Below are 15175 nucleotides of genomic sequence, written 5' to 3'. Positions count from 1 at the left end.
AGCAGAAGTTTTCGCACATGTGAGACATCTGAATTCTTCCAAGAAGTTCGCCGATAAATATTTCGCCCTGGACATTTGTTCGCCCCACTGTCAGGACAGTTACGACTTTCGTCTTACTTCCCCTTCTGGCCCCTCGTAATTATCTTGATTCTCCTAAGCGAAGTCATTATTTAATTCTGACCCTTAATGCGTGGCAACACAATGACCGGCAACCGTGGAGTTTCTAAGAGAATCAATTTAGGAAAGGACCGTTTGTCCGGTGCTCCTCCTCTTACGTAACTCCCTTTCGAGCAAAAACTTGCCCCGTCAAAACGGCGGACATAAATCAGCCTGTTATCCCTGATTCGCGAGTACTTTAAAAACAAAATTTGTTTTCGAATAATTCATTTCCACGGTCGAATGGAAAATAAAAAATAGGGGTCGTTCGTGCCAAAAAATTGTGTATGGGGGAAGAGATGATACGTTATCTGTTATTTATGGGAATTTACTTAGGCTTAAGCTTGTTGTTAAGTGAGATATTTCTTTAAAAAAAAAAAAAAAAGAAAAAAAATAGTATAGCTACTGTCGAAGATAATCAAATATTAAAATTTCTAAAATTCCGCATAAGGTTGTGATGGTGAAATAAAAATTCAGATTCATCAGTGAGGGTCTGTAATTCAAATTTAACCCTTTGAAACCTACACAATTTTTAATTTTTCCTTCACTTTCATTTGAAAATCAATATCTCAACAATGACCCATCTCTAAGGGATCTGTAATTAAAATTTAACCCTTTGAAACCCGCACAATTTTCAAATTTTCCTTCATTTGGGAGTGAATATTTCAAAAATTAAAAAAGGTATCTGTATCGTTAAAAAACATTTCGTTAAACCGTGCATTTACTTTCTTTTCCACGTGTAATTGGAAGTGGTCGTTCAGTCACTTAAGGATCACCCAGCAAACGAAATAATTCCTTTCAACCGTGAAATATTCTTCAGTTCCATTCGTTTCAATTTAACGCCAGTTCCTCTTCTTTTATCCGACTGCTCCACGCAGGAACGTTAACATCAACCTTTCTCACCATCGAGAGAGAGAGAGAGACACGGTGTTTTGTCCCGTCCTTTATATCGTGTTTCTGAGAGAGCCATAAATTCCTATTTTCCCAGACCTGAAAAAGCAATTCGAGTCCCCGCCGTACTCGGTATCGGTGGAAGCGGGCCAGAGCACCGAACTCAGGTGTCTTCCTCCTGTGGGAGTGCCACCACCGAGGGTGTACTGGCTAAGAAATAACGTTCCTGTCGACACCGAGTCGGACACGCTTTTAGTGTCGAGCGAGGGACACCTTCTGGTGGGCCAGGCGAAACTCAGCCATCAGGCGAATTACACTTGCGTCGCGGAGAACATCGCGGCTAGGAGACTCAGCGAGCCTGTCAGCCTCACCGTTTATGGTAAGTCTTCCACCTTCGTACTTAACATCGCACGCTTATTCCCACGATCCCTTCGTTTCTCCATTCTTCACACGGTACATGTACGCACACTTTTCACAAAAAAGAATTACCTTGCGACAGAGAAATTTATTTCATGCGAAAAGTAGAAATTCGGAACTTTCGGGACACGTTTTCACTAATTAAAATTTTTAATTTGAGCGTTAGAGATTTCTGTAACTAATCAGTACTAAGGTGTACTGTAAGGAAGATCAAAATTTAGTTTGCACATGAAAGTTGCAATTCTCGTCATTCTGAGCTTAAATTAACCCTTTCCCTGGACAAAAGCCCAAAATAAAATCGAATCACCGTGGAAATCTTGTTCCAGTGAACGGAGGATGGTCTTCGTGGTCTGCCTGGTCGGAATGTCACTCGAGATGCGCGAAAGGTGGTCAGAAACGTACTCGGACCTGCACGAATCCGTCTCCGATGAACGGAGGTCAGCCGTGCTTAGGCCCGTCCCAGCAGAAGATGGACTGCAACACCGCCTGTCCCGGTGAGTGTCCTTTGAATTCATTATACCCAAGGGTGGAATGAGATTTTCAAGGAAGCATCACGGTTCGTTAACGTCGATACGCCGCTTCCATCGTTCGGACAGAGATTTCTTGCTATCCGTTTCTCGTCTATTTCTATCTGGTTGCGCGGGGCGTACACCGTCCAACGGGAGAGAGAGTCCTCTCTCGATTGTGAGAGTGGTGTGGAGAAGGCGACTGGCAGGCAGGTTCCGGCCACGACAAACCGATATTACCAATGCTGCAGCGGAGAAAGAGAGTCTCCTCTCCCGTTTGATTTACGAGCTTCTTCCCTCTCTCACGACGCAACGATGTCTCCGCGAGCCGCTCTTAAATCGTATTCACCTTTCGAAAATGCCTCGCGACATCCTCAAGGCACCTGCACGGACTCGCGTCGTGCAGAGTGTATTGAAAATGGTCGGTGGCCGCGCGTCCACGGGAAACGGCGGGGAATCGGAGGAGTATCGACGAGTGAAATATTAACCCCTTCGATCGTGTGGTGTCTCGCGGCGACGCGCTCGCGGAATTCTTATACGGTGTTTAGTCATTTTACGCGTTTCTTGCGGGTGGAACTTGTGAATGTGAATTCGAGATGAATTAGTAATGAGTCGATGGAATTTCAAGTTTTTTCCCTCTCGCTAGTTATATTTCGTCAAGATTAACACTTTGTATACGGGAGAAGGTTGACGAGCGTGCAGGAGAATTGACAATCCTTCTGCGCGTTTGTACAGGGTGAGCCAAGTGAAACGAGCTATATAAATGTACGAAAAAAGTTCTGTGCGTTGTTTAACTCTTTGACTGCTACAGACGTGTATATACGCTTTGTTATATTCGTCAATATATACGAAAGGTGGGTATATACGACGAAAAAAATTTGTTTACTACGATACATTTGACAATTTCGATATTGTCGTATGCTTACAATGTATTTTTCAGCGAGTTCCATTGACATGCGTGCAAGTGTAGCGTCGCATAATTTGATGGTCCTTAGAGCACGCTGCAGTCAAAGGGTTAAATGGTTTAAAAGGGTGAACAAGATGGAAGAAAAAATACTTTATGGAAGTTTCACGTCTGATTAAAAATTCGAGTCCACGAAACGCACAGTAGAAAAAATATATACATTCGTGCCAAAAAAAACATAGGTAATCTTGAAAAAAAATTTTTCAAATTTGTCTTTCACCTTATTTACCTTTTGAAACCATGTAAATCACGTATAAAGATTTTCTCGTACTATCACGGCTAGAGGCCGTGGCCCATTCTGTACACTAAATTATGCAACGAGAATTACTACTCCTGCGCTAAATTACGATTAAAATTTCCATTGCCTAGTTACCACCTCTAAGATATAAACACCACATGACTATCTTCACCCCTAACGCGTAAAGCTCGCTTTCCAAAGGGTCACCATAGCTACCCCTAAGCATCGAAAGGGGTAACTACCGCGAGCAACCATGAGACGAAGGGGTTAATTCGAGAATCTATACCATTACTGTCGCTTCTGTGTGCGCACGTGTTTCTCACAAACTGTCTGTCCGCTTTCGATAATGCACCTATACGTCTTTCTGTCTTAACGCTCGCTTTGGAATAGCCGGTACTCTGGAGGAGTTCACCAACACTCTAGGTAAGTGTCCTCCCGTAAATTCCTTCTCAAAAATCATATTCACCGTATAACCATTCTCGATTGAAAACCTCGAGAAAAAATCGTATTTACCATACAACCATTCTCGATCGAAGACCTCGAGAAAAAGTCATATTTACCATAAAACCACTGTCGATCGAAAACCTCGAGAAGGATAAGTGAAAAACGGGGGTAAAGAGCGATTTGTAAGTACAGTGTCGCGACGAATCCGAGTAACGTGGTCGAAGATTAAACGGGTACACACAAGGGAGGTCCGTTTCTTTCCTTTTTTCCTTCCACAAGCCAGTACGAGTCAATTAAACGAAAAGGAAGCGAGCACAGTCGAATTGACGAGTATGGCTTTCGAACAAGGCTCATGGGGATACGCGGACGAGTTACGAGTCCCGTTTCCACCTGGCTTTTTACCGTCGCTTTACGTCGATCCGAGTCCCCTTAACGACTCCACGAGAAAGAGACGATCTTTCCAACAGTTCTTCCTTCTTTTTTTTCTCGGCTACGCGACAGTCGTGGACGGTGGATGGTCCAGATGGTCAGCATGGTCGGTCTGCGGCACCGACTGCACGCACACCAGAAGAAGATCCTGCGACGAACCACCGCCGAGCCATGGTGGACGACAGTGCCAGGGGAGAGACATCAGCGTGGCGAATTGCACCGGTGGCATGTGCAACAGTGAGTTTGTAGATCTTTGTCGATCGTCGTTGTTCCCTTCGAAGACCTTATGGCTCGAAAAATACTTGGACTGTGCGGTGGTTTGCGAGAGCAGCAGGGTTAGGTCTTCTTTTCTAAATTGTCCAACCCTTTCGCTACGGTAGATTTCAACGCGTAACGTGGGTAATTGGCGGTAAATTATAGTCCACGGCAGCAAAATTTCTTATTTTGGCCGTAGCGTTCTGAAATTCGGTTTATTAAATTAAAGTGAGAGCGCGTGAAGGATGAAATTATGTGTTAAATCAAGGTGGGAGTGCACCGAGAGGATCTAACGGTATAGTGCGAGAAAATTTTCGAAACGCCTATAGGCGCCAATAGTAATGAAAGGGTTAACATGGAACGACATCCTTATGGTTAGAAAAGTACCAAATTATGTATTAGTTTTTGGGAGTAGTAGAATTAGGGTTTGTTTTTCAATTACATAGAACTGATTTTTCGAAGTTGAAGGGAAAATCATAAATATTGTAGTAGAGTTATTCACTCGAAATAATGTTTAAAATAATCCTGAAAGAATGCTTTAAGATGGACGGAGAGTATAAAAAAGGGTACTTTTTTAAGAGGGTGAATTTGGGATGGTTGATTTTTATGGAGATACAAAGAGACAGAGTTAACTTGTTGGAAGAAATGTCTACGATGTGTATGGAAAATTAAATCGCTGGTTTCATTGGTATTTTAACCCTTTGACTGCTATCGATTCAACGAAAATACTCAATGTGTATTATCAAGGTTTCGAGGATTTTATTCACCTTTAATTAATCTTAATAAATACTTCAATCGTCTCTAGATACTTTGAAACGTATTTGTACATTATTTATTTTACGAATAAAAAATATTCTTTCGTATGAAACTAAAAGTTAGCAGGTTAATTAGAACTTTCCGTTTGTTCAATTCGATAAGGATTAAATCGTAAGGTAGTTCGTTAAAATATATTGTGGCATCGGTAGTAAAAAGGGAATATTTAACGATTTAACTAAACTTCAGATTATAGAACTTTACGCTGTTTGGTGGATCTATTTGATAACATTAGCGATTCAAGCTTAAAGCGGAAGTTTTCAGACAGTCTATATTGAAGTGGAAGTCAGCGGTGTGGAGTTAGGCTTCGTTTGACCAGCTTCATTTTAGTCAATTAAATGCCCAGACAGTCTTTACAGTTTTTAAAAGCAAAAAGTAAATCCTCTTCGAAAAAGAAAAGAAACCGTAACTATGAAAAGTAGAAAATTTCGCTAAAAATTATATGCAAAATTGAGCACGAAAAAGTTGCTACAAAAATATAAAAAATTTTCAATTGTCGTATCTCACAAATGAAATTTTTATCCCTGTACCATAGTCAACGATCCATCGTTATTCTTCCAGGTGCCAACACGAAGATGGGCGGCGCGCATTTAACGGAGGAAGGTGAGTCCAAACTCGACAAATTCTCCACGTACATATTAACACACCGTAATCAGAGATTCGAGGATAAAAAGAATTTTCACGCGCGTGAAAAATCGACACGCATTTCACCGTGACACCGCGACGCGAAGAAAGGAAGGTGGCGTCACGATTAGATAATCGCGAACCGCGTCGAGACGGTTCCACCCCCGATTCGTTCCGCGGCGACGACGCGCGAAAATCGAAATACAGCGAGTAGGAGGCACAGGGCGCGACCAGCCGTGAAGAAAATACGCTCGACTCGTCGCGCGACATTCTTAGATGGATTGTTCACGGCCTCTGAGCGCCGTTTCTATTCGCCTCGCGATCTGATACCGCTCGAATCGCGGTCGTCCCGCCGCGGGAAAATAGAACAGAAGGTCTCTCTCGTCGTGCACGCTGCAACGACATTCATCGATTCAAGGTGTATTAACGCGGCGTTGGAAGGCGTCGCGCGTAACCATTCAAACGCGAGAAAATAGTCACCTAATGGGGCTGATGGGAACGCCTATTCTGTCGCCCGTAGAGAGGATCGAGATGACGAACCACTCGATTTGTCGATCTCTCTTCGTTCCTTTGTAGAGAGAAGATTGTGCGGATTAACCCTTTATTTCTCGTTCGTTCGATTTTTTTTCGTGGGAAGATTGTAGGAATTTAGATCTCTGTTAGGGAATGTTTGATCACTGTTCAGGTGCTTGGAAGCTGAATGACTAACTCTACCAAACAGAATTTGTGGAATTTAATTTATACGAGAATATTTAAGCACCAGTTGCGATAAGTGGAATTAGTCACTTTGGTTTCTGAGTGACTCACTTTTGGTACGAATTACGTTGAAAATTTCACGATCAATGGTGTTTGGTATAAAGTTAACTTTTCGCTTCAAGTCTAATTTTGATGCCCTGGTACAAAATATCGAACAATTAACGCAAACACGGAGCCACCGAAAAATATCAGAAAGCAAGATACGAAGGGTGAAAACGTTTACTAAACTCCACGACTCGATCAAAAGAATACTTAATTACCAATTTCCACCGCCTACCCTTTTCACCAAATTTACCATTTATCCACCACTTTCCCAGCATCTCCCGTCACATCACGTCCAATAATCGCTTTTCGCGAGACTCCGTTCCCTGAGAAAAATGCCCCAGGCCATTCCCCGGTCCTCCCGAGCGATCCCTCCTCTATTTACCCAGCAAGTTTTCCACGCGAACGACCAAACCGTCCGCGTCCCCTTCGCGTATTTACTTTTAATTACGCGACCGGTTAATTATTGACGCTTCGCGTCGATTCCGCGGTCAAACAATCGCAACAATGAGGTGTGGCGCGGCAGGTTTCAGCTGCTGGTTATAGTCCAAGGGTGGCACACTCTTGATTGTATATAGATCCAGACAGAGAGAGAGAGAGAGGTCCCCTGGACGATTCTATCGACCGAGCGCCACATCAAAGTTGCACGCGATACTCCCCATCGACTGGCGTCGACGGGGGTGGGACCGCTTTAATATCGAAGAAAATTATGTAATCGGTAGCCGTTACGCCCCCCGCAAGCCCCACTCTGGCTAGGGAAATTGATCGTGCATGCAAATAAAGTGCCATTATCCCATGGCGGAGACCTACAACGTGTACGTGGATCGTCGAAAGGGGGGACGGCTGGCCAGAAACAACCGCCCCACTCTACACTTCGATTTTCCACGAAAGCCGCGATAAGACGCGGGAACACTTGTGAACTGCGATCACGACGGTGTTGGGTAGTTTCTTGGTGATTTTCGGGGAAACGGTTAAAGTGGAACGAGTATCGAAAAGGCTCGTGATTAACCCCTTCTTTTACAATGGTCATATGTATGAGGTGGAAAAGGGTACAGTCCAAGTCGAGAGAAATTTAGTGTGGTTTTAGGCCGAGATCTTTTGAAATTTTGAATCTTCTGAAATTCTGAATCTCCTGAATCTTCTGAAACTCTGAATCCCCTGAATCTTCTGAAATTCTGAATCTCCTTAATCTTCTTAAATTCTGAATCTCCTGACATTCTGAATTTCCTGAATCTCCTGACATTCTGAATCTTCTGAAACTCTGAATCTTCTGAAATTTTGAATCTCCTGAAACTCTGAATCTCCTGAATCTTCTGAAATTTTGAATCTCCTGAAATTCTGAATCTTCTGAAACTCAAACTCCTGAATCTCCTGAAATTCTGAATCTTCTGAAACTCTGAATCTTCTGAAATTTTGAATCTCCTGAAACTCTGAATCTTCTGAAATTTTGAATCTCCTGAAATTCTGAATCTTCTGAAACTCTGAATCTCCTGAATCTTCTGAAATTTTGAATCTCCTGAAATTCTGAATCTTCTGAAACTCTAAATCTGCTGAAATTCTGAATCTTCTGAAATTCTGAATCTCCCGAATTTTCTGAAGTCTTCGTAAATTCTCCAGAATCACCCTTACCAAAGATTCCACAAAAGTTTTCGCTCCCATTAGTCATCCTTAACAAATCTCACTTGCCAATATCTAAAAGTAATTTCTCAAAAATTTTCAAAGTCACTCAGGCGTGCTGATACTTTCAAAAACCGAAGGAACAGCGCTGAAAGGGAACAGAAATCGCAACCACGAGAAAATCCAAGGGGTTCCGTATGAATTATAGGCTTCAGATACATTAGCCGGGGGTTATGAAGCGTTATCAATTGCCGCTAAGAAAATAAATCTCTACGCCCCCCTTGCGCCACTTTTCAGGCTGTGCCGAGGGGTGATATACACGGTAGGAGGAAGCCTAACCGGGCTAACGACGTGGAACTATTGCGTTTTAGGGAATACACACGCGCTTCTCTCCTCCACCTCCTACTTTCTTCGTCTTCTTCCGTCTACACGCTATTCGTATGCGTTTTCGTCGCCGCGTATATTGATGTTCGAAGCACGTGTCCCTGGGACAAGCGTGCGCCAACCAGACGCACATGATCCTGCGAACGAGAAGTCGGCCCTTCGAGAGTCACGTACCGGGGTTACAACCGGGAATGGCTTTGACATTCTAAAATTGGAAGAAGCTTAGGAACGTCAGACGCCGCTTTCTTACCCGCCTGCAAGCCTCACGGAGGATTTCTCGAAAATCTTCCGCCCAGGCACGCGCAACTCTAACGCGCCACACGATCACGACGCTTCGAGGGGTGAAACGCGTGGGAGGAATTCTTCTTTTTTTTTTTAGTCCTATTTTAGACGTGTTCAAGTTGGTACGGTGGGGTTTTTGGGATGTGTAGTTGTACTGGTGAATGGGAATTTAACCCTTTACACGTAGCAGTACTGTTGGTTGTTTTGAGAGAATTTTTTGGGGAGAAGTGTGAGGATGCTTTTTGTGTTGAATTTGTGCTGGAAAGATTTCGGATTTTATTGGTGGATTTTTGTGGTCAACGAGTTTAGGATTTAATAGGGAATATGGAGACAGTCTATTTTACATTTTCTGAAAACTGCTTTAATCGTTCTTGTGAATTTTATGAAAATGTTTCAATGATTTAGAATAGAATCTTTTCAATTTCACAGAGCGCCTTTGCAACAGTATAATTCTCAGAATTTTGTACAAAAATTATCAATGTTTCCACTGCAGAATCACTGCAATTCCGCATTAAATTTTCAATGATTTCATTAAAAACAAAATAATCAATATATGAAGGGTTAATTTTCTCCTCTAAAATTTCATCTTTCTATCTTAAACCAAAATTAAATCAAATCTCCTTCTCAGACCTATCACCAGGATTAGAATAAAAAAATAAGAATCCACCCTAAATTGTCAAAATGTCACAATCATTCGCCACACGAACACAAGCATAACCAGCATCCACGAGCAAGAAAACTTTCGAAGAATAATTCCTCCGTTTCGCATCTCGTTTCGCAAATTGATATCCGCGAACTTTCGCGATTTACGACGCCACGTCTCACGTCAGATCGGCGCATTTGCGAAACGGTCCAGCGTCAGATATCCCCGACGAGATCGTCTCCGTTACATAATTCATAAAACGCGTTCGAATCACGGTGAAACTTTGCATCCAGCGTAATTCAATCCCGATTTCAACCGAGACTATCACGCTGCCCGTGGCGTAATTCTCTCTCCTCGATTCTCTACGCTGTTGTGTGTCGCGGTTTTAATCGCGTCCCACGTCGTCTTTGTTGCCATTCCTGTGTCTGCCGTTCGCTCTTCTCTTTTCCAGCGACCACTTAAAATTATTATTATTCCATTCCAGTCGCGTCCGCTATTTTTCCTCTTTTTTCCCTTTACCGCTCGGTCCGTTTAACGGCCGTGATAATAATCATCCGAAATGTTTATCGTCGAAAGCGCGAAATAAACGCTCGAGACGTTGTAAAACGATAAAAGCTGAGAATAAAGAATGGGCAGAAAAGGGCCGGGGGGGTAGGAAACGACGTTGTCCCCTCGGTGTAAATGGAGAGGAACCGAGCTTAAAACTTTCCTCGGACGATGCTCGTAATATTTAGCGGCACGCGGGAAACGTTTAAAAACTCGTCTTCTTCTTCCATCGCTTCTTTCTTTTTTCTTCCCTTTTGTCTCCCTGCCGTAATACTCTCCTTCTCTTTCTACCCCAAAAGGAACCCTCGGTTCCCCGCGTGAACACGTTTCGTCGTAAAGAAAGAAGAAAGAAAAAGAAGGCAACAGAGAGAGAGAGAGAGAAGGGCGTATAAAAGTTGCCGCGTAAATTATTCATGAATGGTCGGTCGGTCTGTGCTCGTCCGCGATGAGCACGCTTCGCGGATACGCGAGAATTACCGGCGCCATTTGCATGGTACGTCTTAAACGGCTACACGAGATCGTATCGCGAGGAGAGTGGCCCCTTAAAACGAGGAATTAACGCCCGCTGGTTACTGTAATCTCTCGGTCCCGGCGATAATCTTTCGACGCGCGGCTTAAACGCCACGACGTAACAAAGTCTCGAATTAGCGGGTCATCCTTTCTCGCTTCTGTTGCGTGTCCCGGTAGACCGACCAATGGATTCTACCGCGTTGACTCGTATGGTTTTCGAGGAAAGTTCGCATGTGTAGAGAGGCCGTAATGGCCAATTTGCAAGTGTTACGTGTTCATTTGCCTTTTCAATATCGTAGCTTTCCGATGTAACATTCCGTCCTGGTATTTTTCCCAGTGAACAGTTGCCGATATTTTGTGCAAGTTGAAAACTGTACAGTTCCTTCGTTTCCGTTACTACCAATTTCTTTTCACTTTAAAAATGATCGCTGAAAGCTTGCAAATTTCGTACGTCCATTTAATTTAAATAGTTTGATGCGACATAACAGTCGTCAAAGGGTTAAACTGTTCGACGCAAAGGTTGAAAAAGATACTGTGATAGAATGCCTTTGCTAAAAATTCACGCGAGAGAGGAAAAATGGAGAGAAGCGGTTTCGATAATAAACCAATTAACATTCAACGATTCTGCATGGCAGAGTGGTCTCTGTGACCGGTTCGCGAGACGGGAGTAAGAAAGAAGCACGTCGTTTGATGTTCACAGCGAACAGGCAGATGGACGTGGCTCTGTACGTCGGCTTGACTGTCGCGTGTGTGGTAATCGGCGGCCTGGCATTTTTCTTAGCGAAGCTTCTGAGGCGCAAAGGTCGGGACCATTCCCTTTACTCCATGGCCCGTAACGGTAAGCATTTCACAGATGGAAAGAAAGAAAGAAAAAGAAAGACTATCCGCGAACGAAGGAACGAAACACGCGACTGGATGTACGTAATTATGTTTCACGTTTCAGATGGTCTTACAGTTGCGGAAACATCTATTTTCGATCCTTCGTTCGCTTTCAAACCATTTAAAAATGATACTATTTCGAAGTTTGACCGACACAAGTGCGTGCTTCGCTACTTTCATCTGAAGAACGAGATTTATTCTGTGTTCGGTTGATTAGAATATTTAATACGGACAGAGGAATATAACGAAAGGATTTTATTATTCATATATGGAATACTTAACGATGAACAGGTTTCGCGAGTAATAACTTAAGAAAAGTGACGCTCGGTGATGGATAGTACAAGCTCTACGACATTTACGTGACTTTAACACGACTTGCATTCAACGAGATCGTGGATCTTCAATTACTCTTCCATTAGCAACGCTACTACTCCCTGGATTTATTCAGAAATTACGTCAACGATAGTAGTAATGAATTGAAAATGTCAACCGGTGTAATTTATCAAAGAATTTTACGAGTGTAACAAAAGTATCGAACGTTTCCAGTCTTCTCTAGAGTTCACTTGAACACTTGCTAGACCGCTTTCTCATCTTTGATCAGACTCTTCCTAGAAGTCTAATTTCATTTCAGGCTCCTTTTCTGTGACTCTTGTACGGTAATACACAATCATCTCACACCACAAGACCAATGATTTTCACATTTTCGTGCATTCGATAGTAGACTATTTTGACCCTCAAAAAAATTCTGCAAGCTTAAAACACCCCTGGACTTAGAGGTTAATGAACATTCGTTAGAATGTATGAAACTCTGGAGACCCACTTAGACTTATAGGGTTAAAGAACTCCCAAAACCCACCAAAAAAAGAAAAGGAATAATAATTTCCTTCTCTGTGACTATCGTACGTATGATAATACAATCGTCTTGCTCAAAGAATGAAGGAACATTTTACCACTCCCAAAATTCACAAAAAAAAAAGGAATAATAATCTCCTTCTCTGTGACTATTGTATATACAAACGATACAATCGTCTAGTGCGAAGAATGAACGAACGCTTCGTCACTCCCCAAAAGCAGCAAAAAAAAAAAATGGAACAAAAATTGAGACCGATGAAAGTGGCGAACCTCGTACACTCTGAAATCGGAATAGTATCACAGCGGCGTCTGTCCGCAGCGCGCAGAGATACCCACGAGCCGTGGCTCGGCGGTGTGCGTTTCAGAATTCCAGCCGGAGTTCTTCCCGGACCAGGACAAGAAGCTGAGCCTTCAGCCGGACGTAACAGCGACGAGCGTGCCGGCCTGCTACGAGTATCCTTTCGACCCGAAGCTGTCGATGTCGAGATCCCTCTCCGAGCACCATTACGACGTACCGCACTTATCGATCGCCCCTCAACCCTCGCCAATGTCGCCAACGCCAAGCACCTCGACCCAGGAGTCCTGCAGCGACAAGCAGCTCCACTCCGATTGCGAGAACAGCATCACTAGCTCCTACCCTTCCTCCGATTCCACCTACAACGTCGCCTCGGAGAGCGTCCGTTTACCAAAGCTCGACACCGGAAACGTTGCTGGAGCAGCAGTGAACACACGCGGCGCTCTACTCGTACTTCCGGACGCTGGCATATCGATGTCCGTGCCCGAGGGAGCCGTACCCAAGCCACTAAGGGAGGAACTCTACCTGGCGGTGCTGAACGAGGATCGCTTTAGGCCTCGATTACCCGGTAAGTGGTGCGTGCATTATTAATTGCCAAGCGGTGTCCGTGACGGTTCCTCTGGAACGAACGCCTCATCGATCCCCGACCACCTCCAATTGCGATTCAATTCACACGGACACCATAGACGGAGAGTGGTTTCGGTTGTCTTTCAGGCCAGAGCACGATACCAATCCCGTGTCCCTTCTAATCGATGCTGGAGAATGTTGCGTTAGATTGTTTAAGACGCGCCCACTTGCTTCGAGCGTTCAGAATGCTTTCCAAGCAGTTAGTTGGGATCTCACGACTCTCGTCTCTCCCTGTAGACGGTATCACCCAACTATCTGCGGTGGTGACGTGCGGCCCTTCGTCGGCCACCTTCAACAAACCCGTGATCCTGCAGTTCGAGCACTGCGGTGTCCTCCATCCGGCCACGTGGGAGCTCAGTGTCTGGGCGTGCGACGGCCTAAGCGTGGAGGATGGTACAGCGGTCGCCTCTTCCAAGGACCATCAATCGATCACGTGGACCAGGGTGCTGACGTTAGGCAACGAGACGATCAACACGCCGTTGTTCACACAGCTGGATCACGCGGAGGCGTTCATCGTGACGGAACAGCTCCGAGGCTACGTTCTGGCCGGTCAAAGTTGCGAGAACGTGGTAGCGACGAAACGATTGCGATTAGCGTTGTTCGCGAGCCAAGCTGGACAATGTTGCGTAAGGGTGTACGCTGTCGAAGACACGAAAGCAGCGATGAAGGCTATCGCCGACAGGGAATCGCAGATACGCGGCTTCTGGTTGGACAAACCGAGATCGCTGCTGTTCCAAGACAACGGTGAATCGTTGTGCGTTAGTTTAGAAGAGGTCGGCAACGAATGGCAGAGTAAATCGCCGACGGAACGACAAGAGATCCCGTTCAGCGACGTGTGGAACTGTCAGGAGAATACGAAACACGTGACTTTCGGTTTGGATACACCGTTCGGACCTACCAACAGCCGAAGCTACAAACTCCAGGTGTCGCAAGGGAACTCCGACACCAGGCAGGTGTTCAGGATCGTGTACGACGGCGCGAAGCAATTGATCTCGTCCGGAAGCGTGACCAGACCGCTGAGAGAGGTGACGGTGGTCAGCAGCGGGCATGCTAATAACGCGACCACTGACTCCACCACCCTCAGACCGTTTCGGTTTACCAGGTCCCTCAGGAAACAGCTCTGCCAGTGCCTCGATCCGCCGAACGCGCTTGGCAACGACTGGAGGATGCTCGCGCAGAGGCTTCAGGTCGACAGGTTGGTACTTCTTTCGTTTTTTATCAGATCTACCGGAAAGTTCTGTCTGTTTGTCAATTAAAAGAAAATAAGAAGAATGTAATTTCGATCGTTACTAATAGAGCTCTTCCCAGCGCGATGGTAATTTGTGGATTCCATTTCTGCAGAATGACTCATCTTTGGATCTTCAGATGACACTATCGGACAGAACTTTACGGTAGATCTAATAATCATTTGCTGGATCGTTAGGTTCTCTTTGGACACTGGAGTAGGTAGAAAATTCCAAGTAGAAGTTGCTCTTGCTAATTTAGAAGGCAGCTATTCAGTTTTATCATTTTGTCCAAATAATATTTCGAGGATCTGCGTGAATCGGTTCACGACAAAAATTTATAAAATATTCGATAGTTTCTATCCTGAGATATCTGTAATTGATCTTTCGCAGCATCTTTCAACTCAGAGTACAAAATTTACGATGATATTATTAAAAATTGCATCGAACAAAATTGTTCTATTACAGTCTAAGGATGTCTCTTTCTGTCGAAAAAAGAAGTATCGCGATATCTTTACTAGTTTAGCCGAAAAAAAATTCGTAAAGATAGCCAAACTGGACTCCACCTTAATCTAACGAATATCTCTACAACCCCACCGATTTCTATTCAATTTAAAAAAAAAGGGTAATTTCGCCTCTACGACGTCACTACGTAACAGTTCCGCGGTCGAATTCAAAGACGTGTGAAAATTGCAGGTACATCAATTACTTCGCGACCAAGTCCAGTCCCACGGAGCACATCCTAGACCTGTGGGAAGCGAAGCACCACGAGCCAACCGCGG

The 15175-nt window shown here is 44.3% G+C and overlaps 1 protein-coding gene across 1 annotated transcript in view; it reads left to right on the top strand.

Moving 5' to 3' along the window:
- The window catches only part of LOC108574227 (netrin receptor UNC5C-like), a 49655-nt gene that overhangs the window by 15580 nt on the left and 18900 nt on the right, over positions 1–15175 (top strand). Inside the window, exons 3-11 of the mRNA XM_017936769.1 lie at positions 1145–1426; positions 1791–1958; positions 3563–3595; positions 4118–4282; positions 5675–5716; positions 11218–11355; positions 12614–13111; positions 13408–14365; positions 15090–15171. Coding sequence (XP_017792258.1) covers positions 1145–1426; positions 1791–1958; positions 3563–3595; positions 4118–4282; positions 5675–5716; positions 11218–11355; positions 12614–13111; positions 13408–14365; positions 15090–15171 — 2366 coding nt within the window. The remainder of the gene's footprint in view (positions 1–1144; positions 1427–1790; positions 1959–3562; positions 3596–4117; positions 4283–5674; positions 5717–11217; positions 11356–12613; positions 13112–13407; positions 14366–15089; positions 15172–15175) is intronic.

Source organism: Habropoda laboriosa, unplaced genomic scaffold (genome assembly GCF_001263275.1).
Source record: "Habropoda laboriosa isolate 0110345459 unplaced genomic scaffold, ASM126327v1 scaffold46, whole genome shotgun sequence".
NCBI lineage: Eukaryota > Metazoa > Arthropoda > Insecta > Hymenoptera > Apidae > Habropoda > Habropoda laboriosa.
This window is presented reverse-complemented; position numbering and strand designations above follow the sequence as displayed.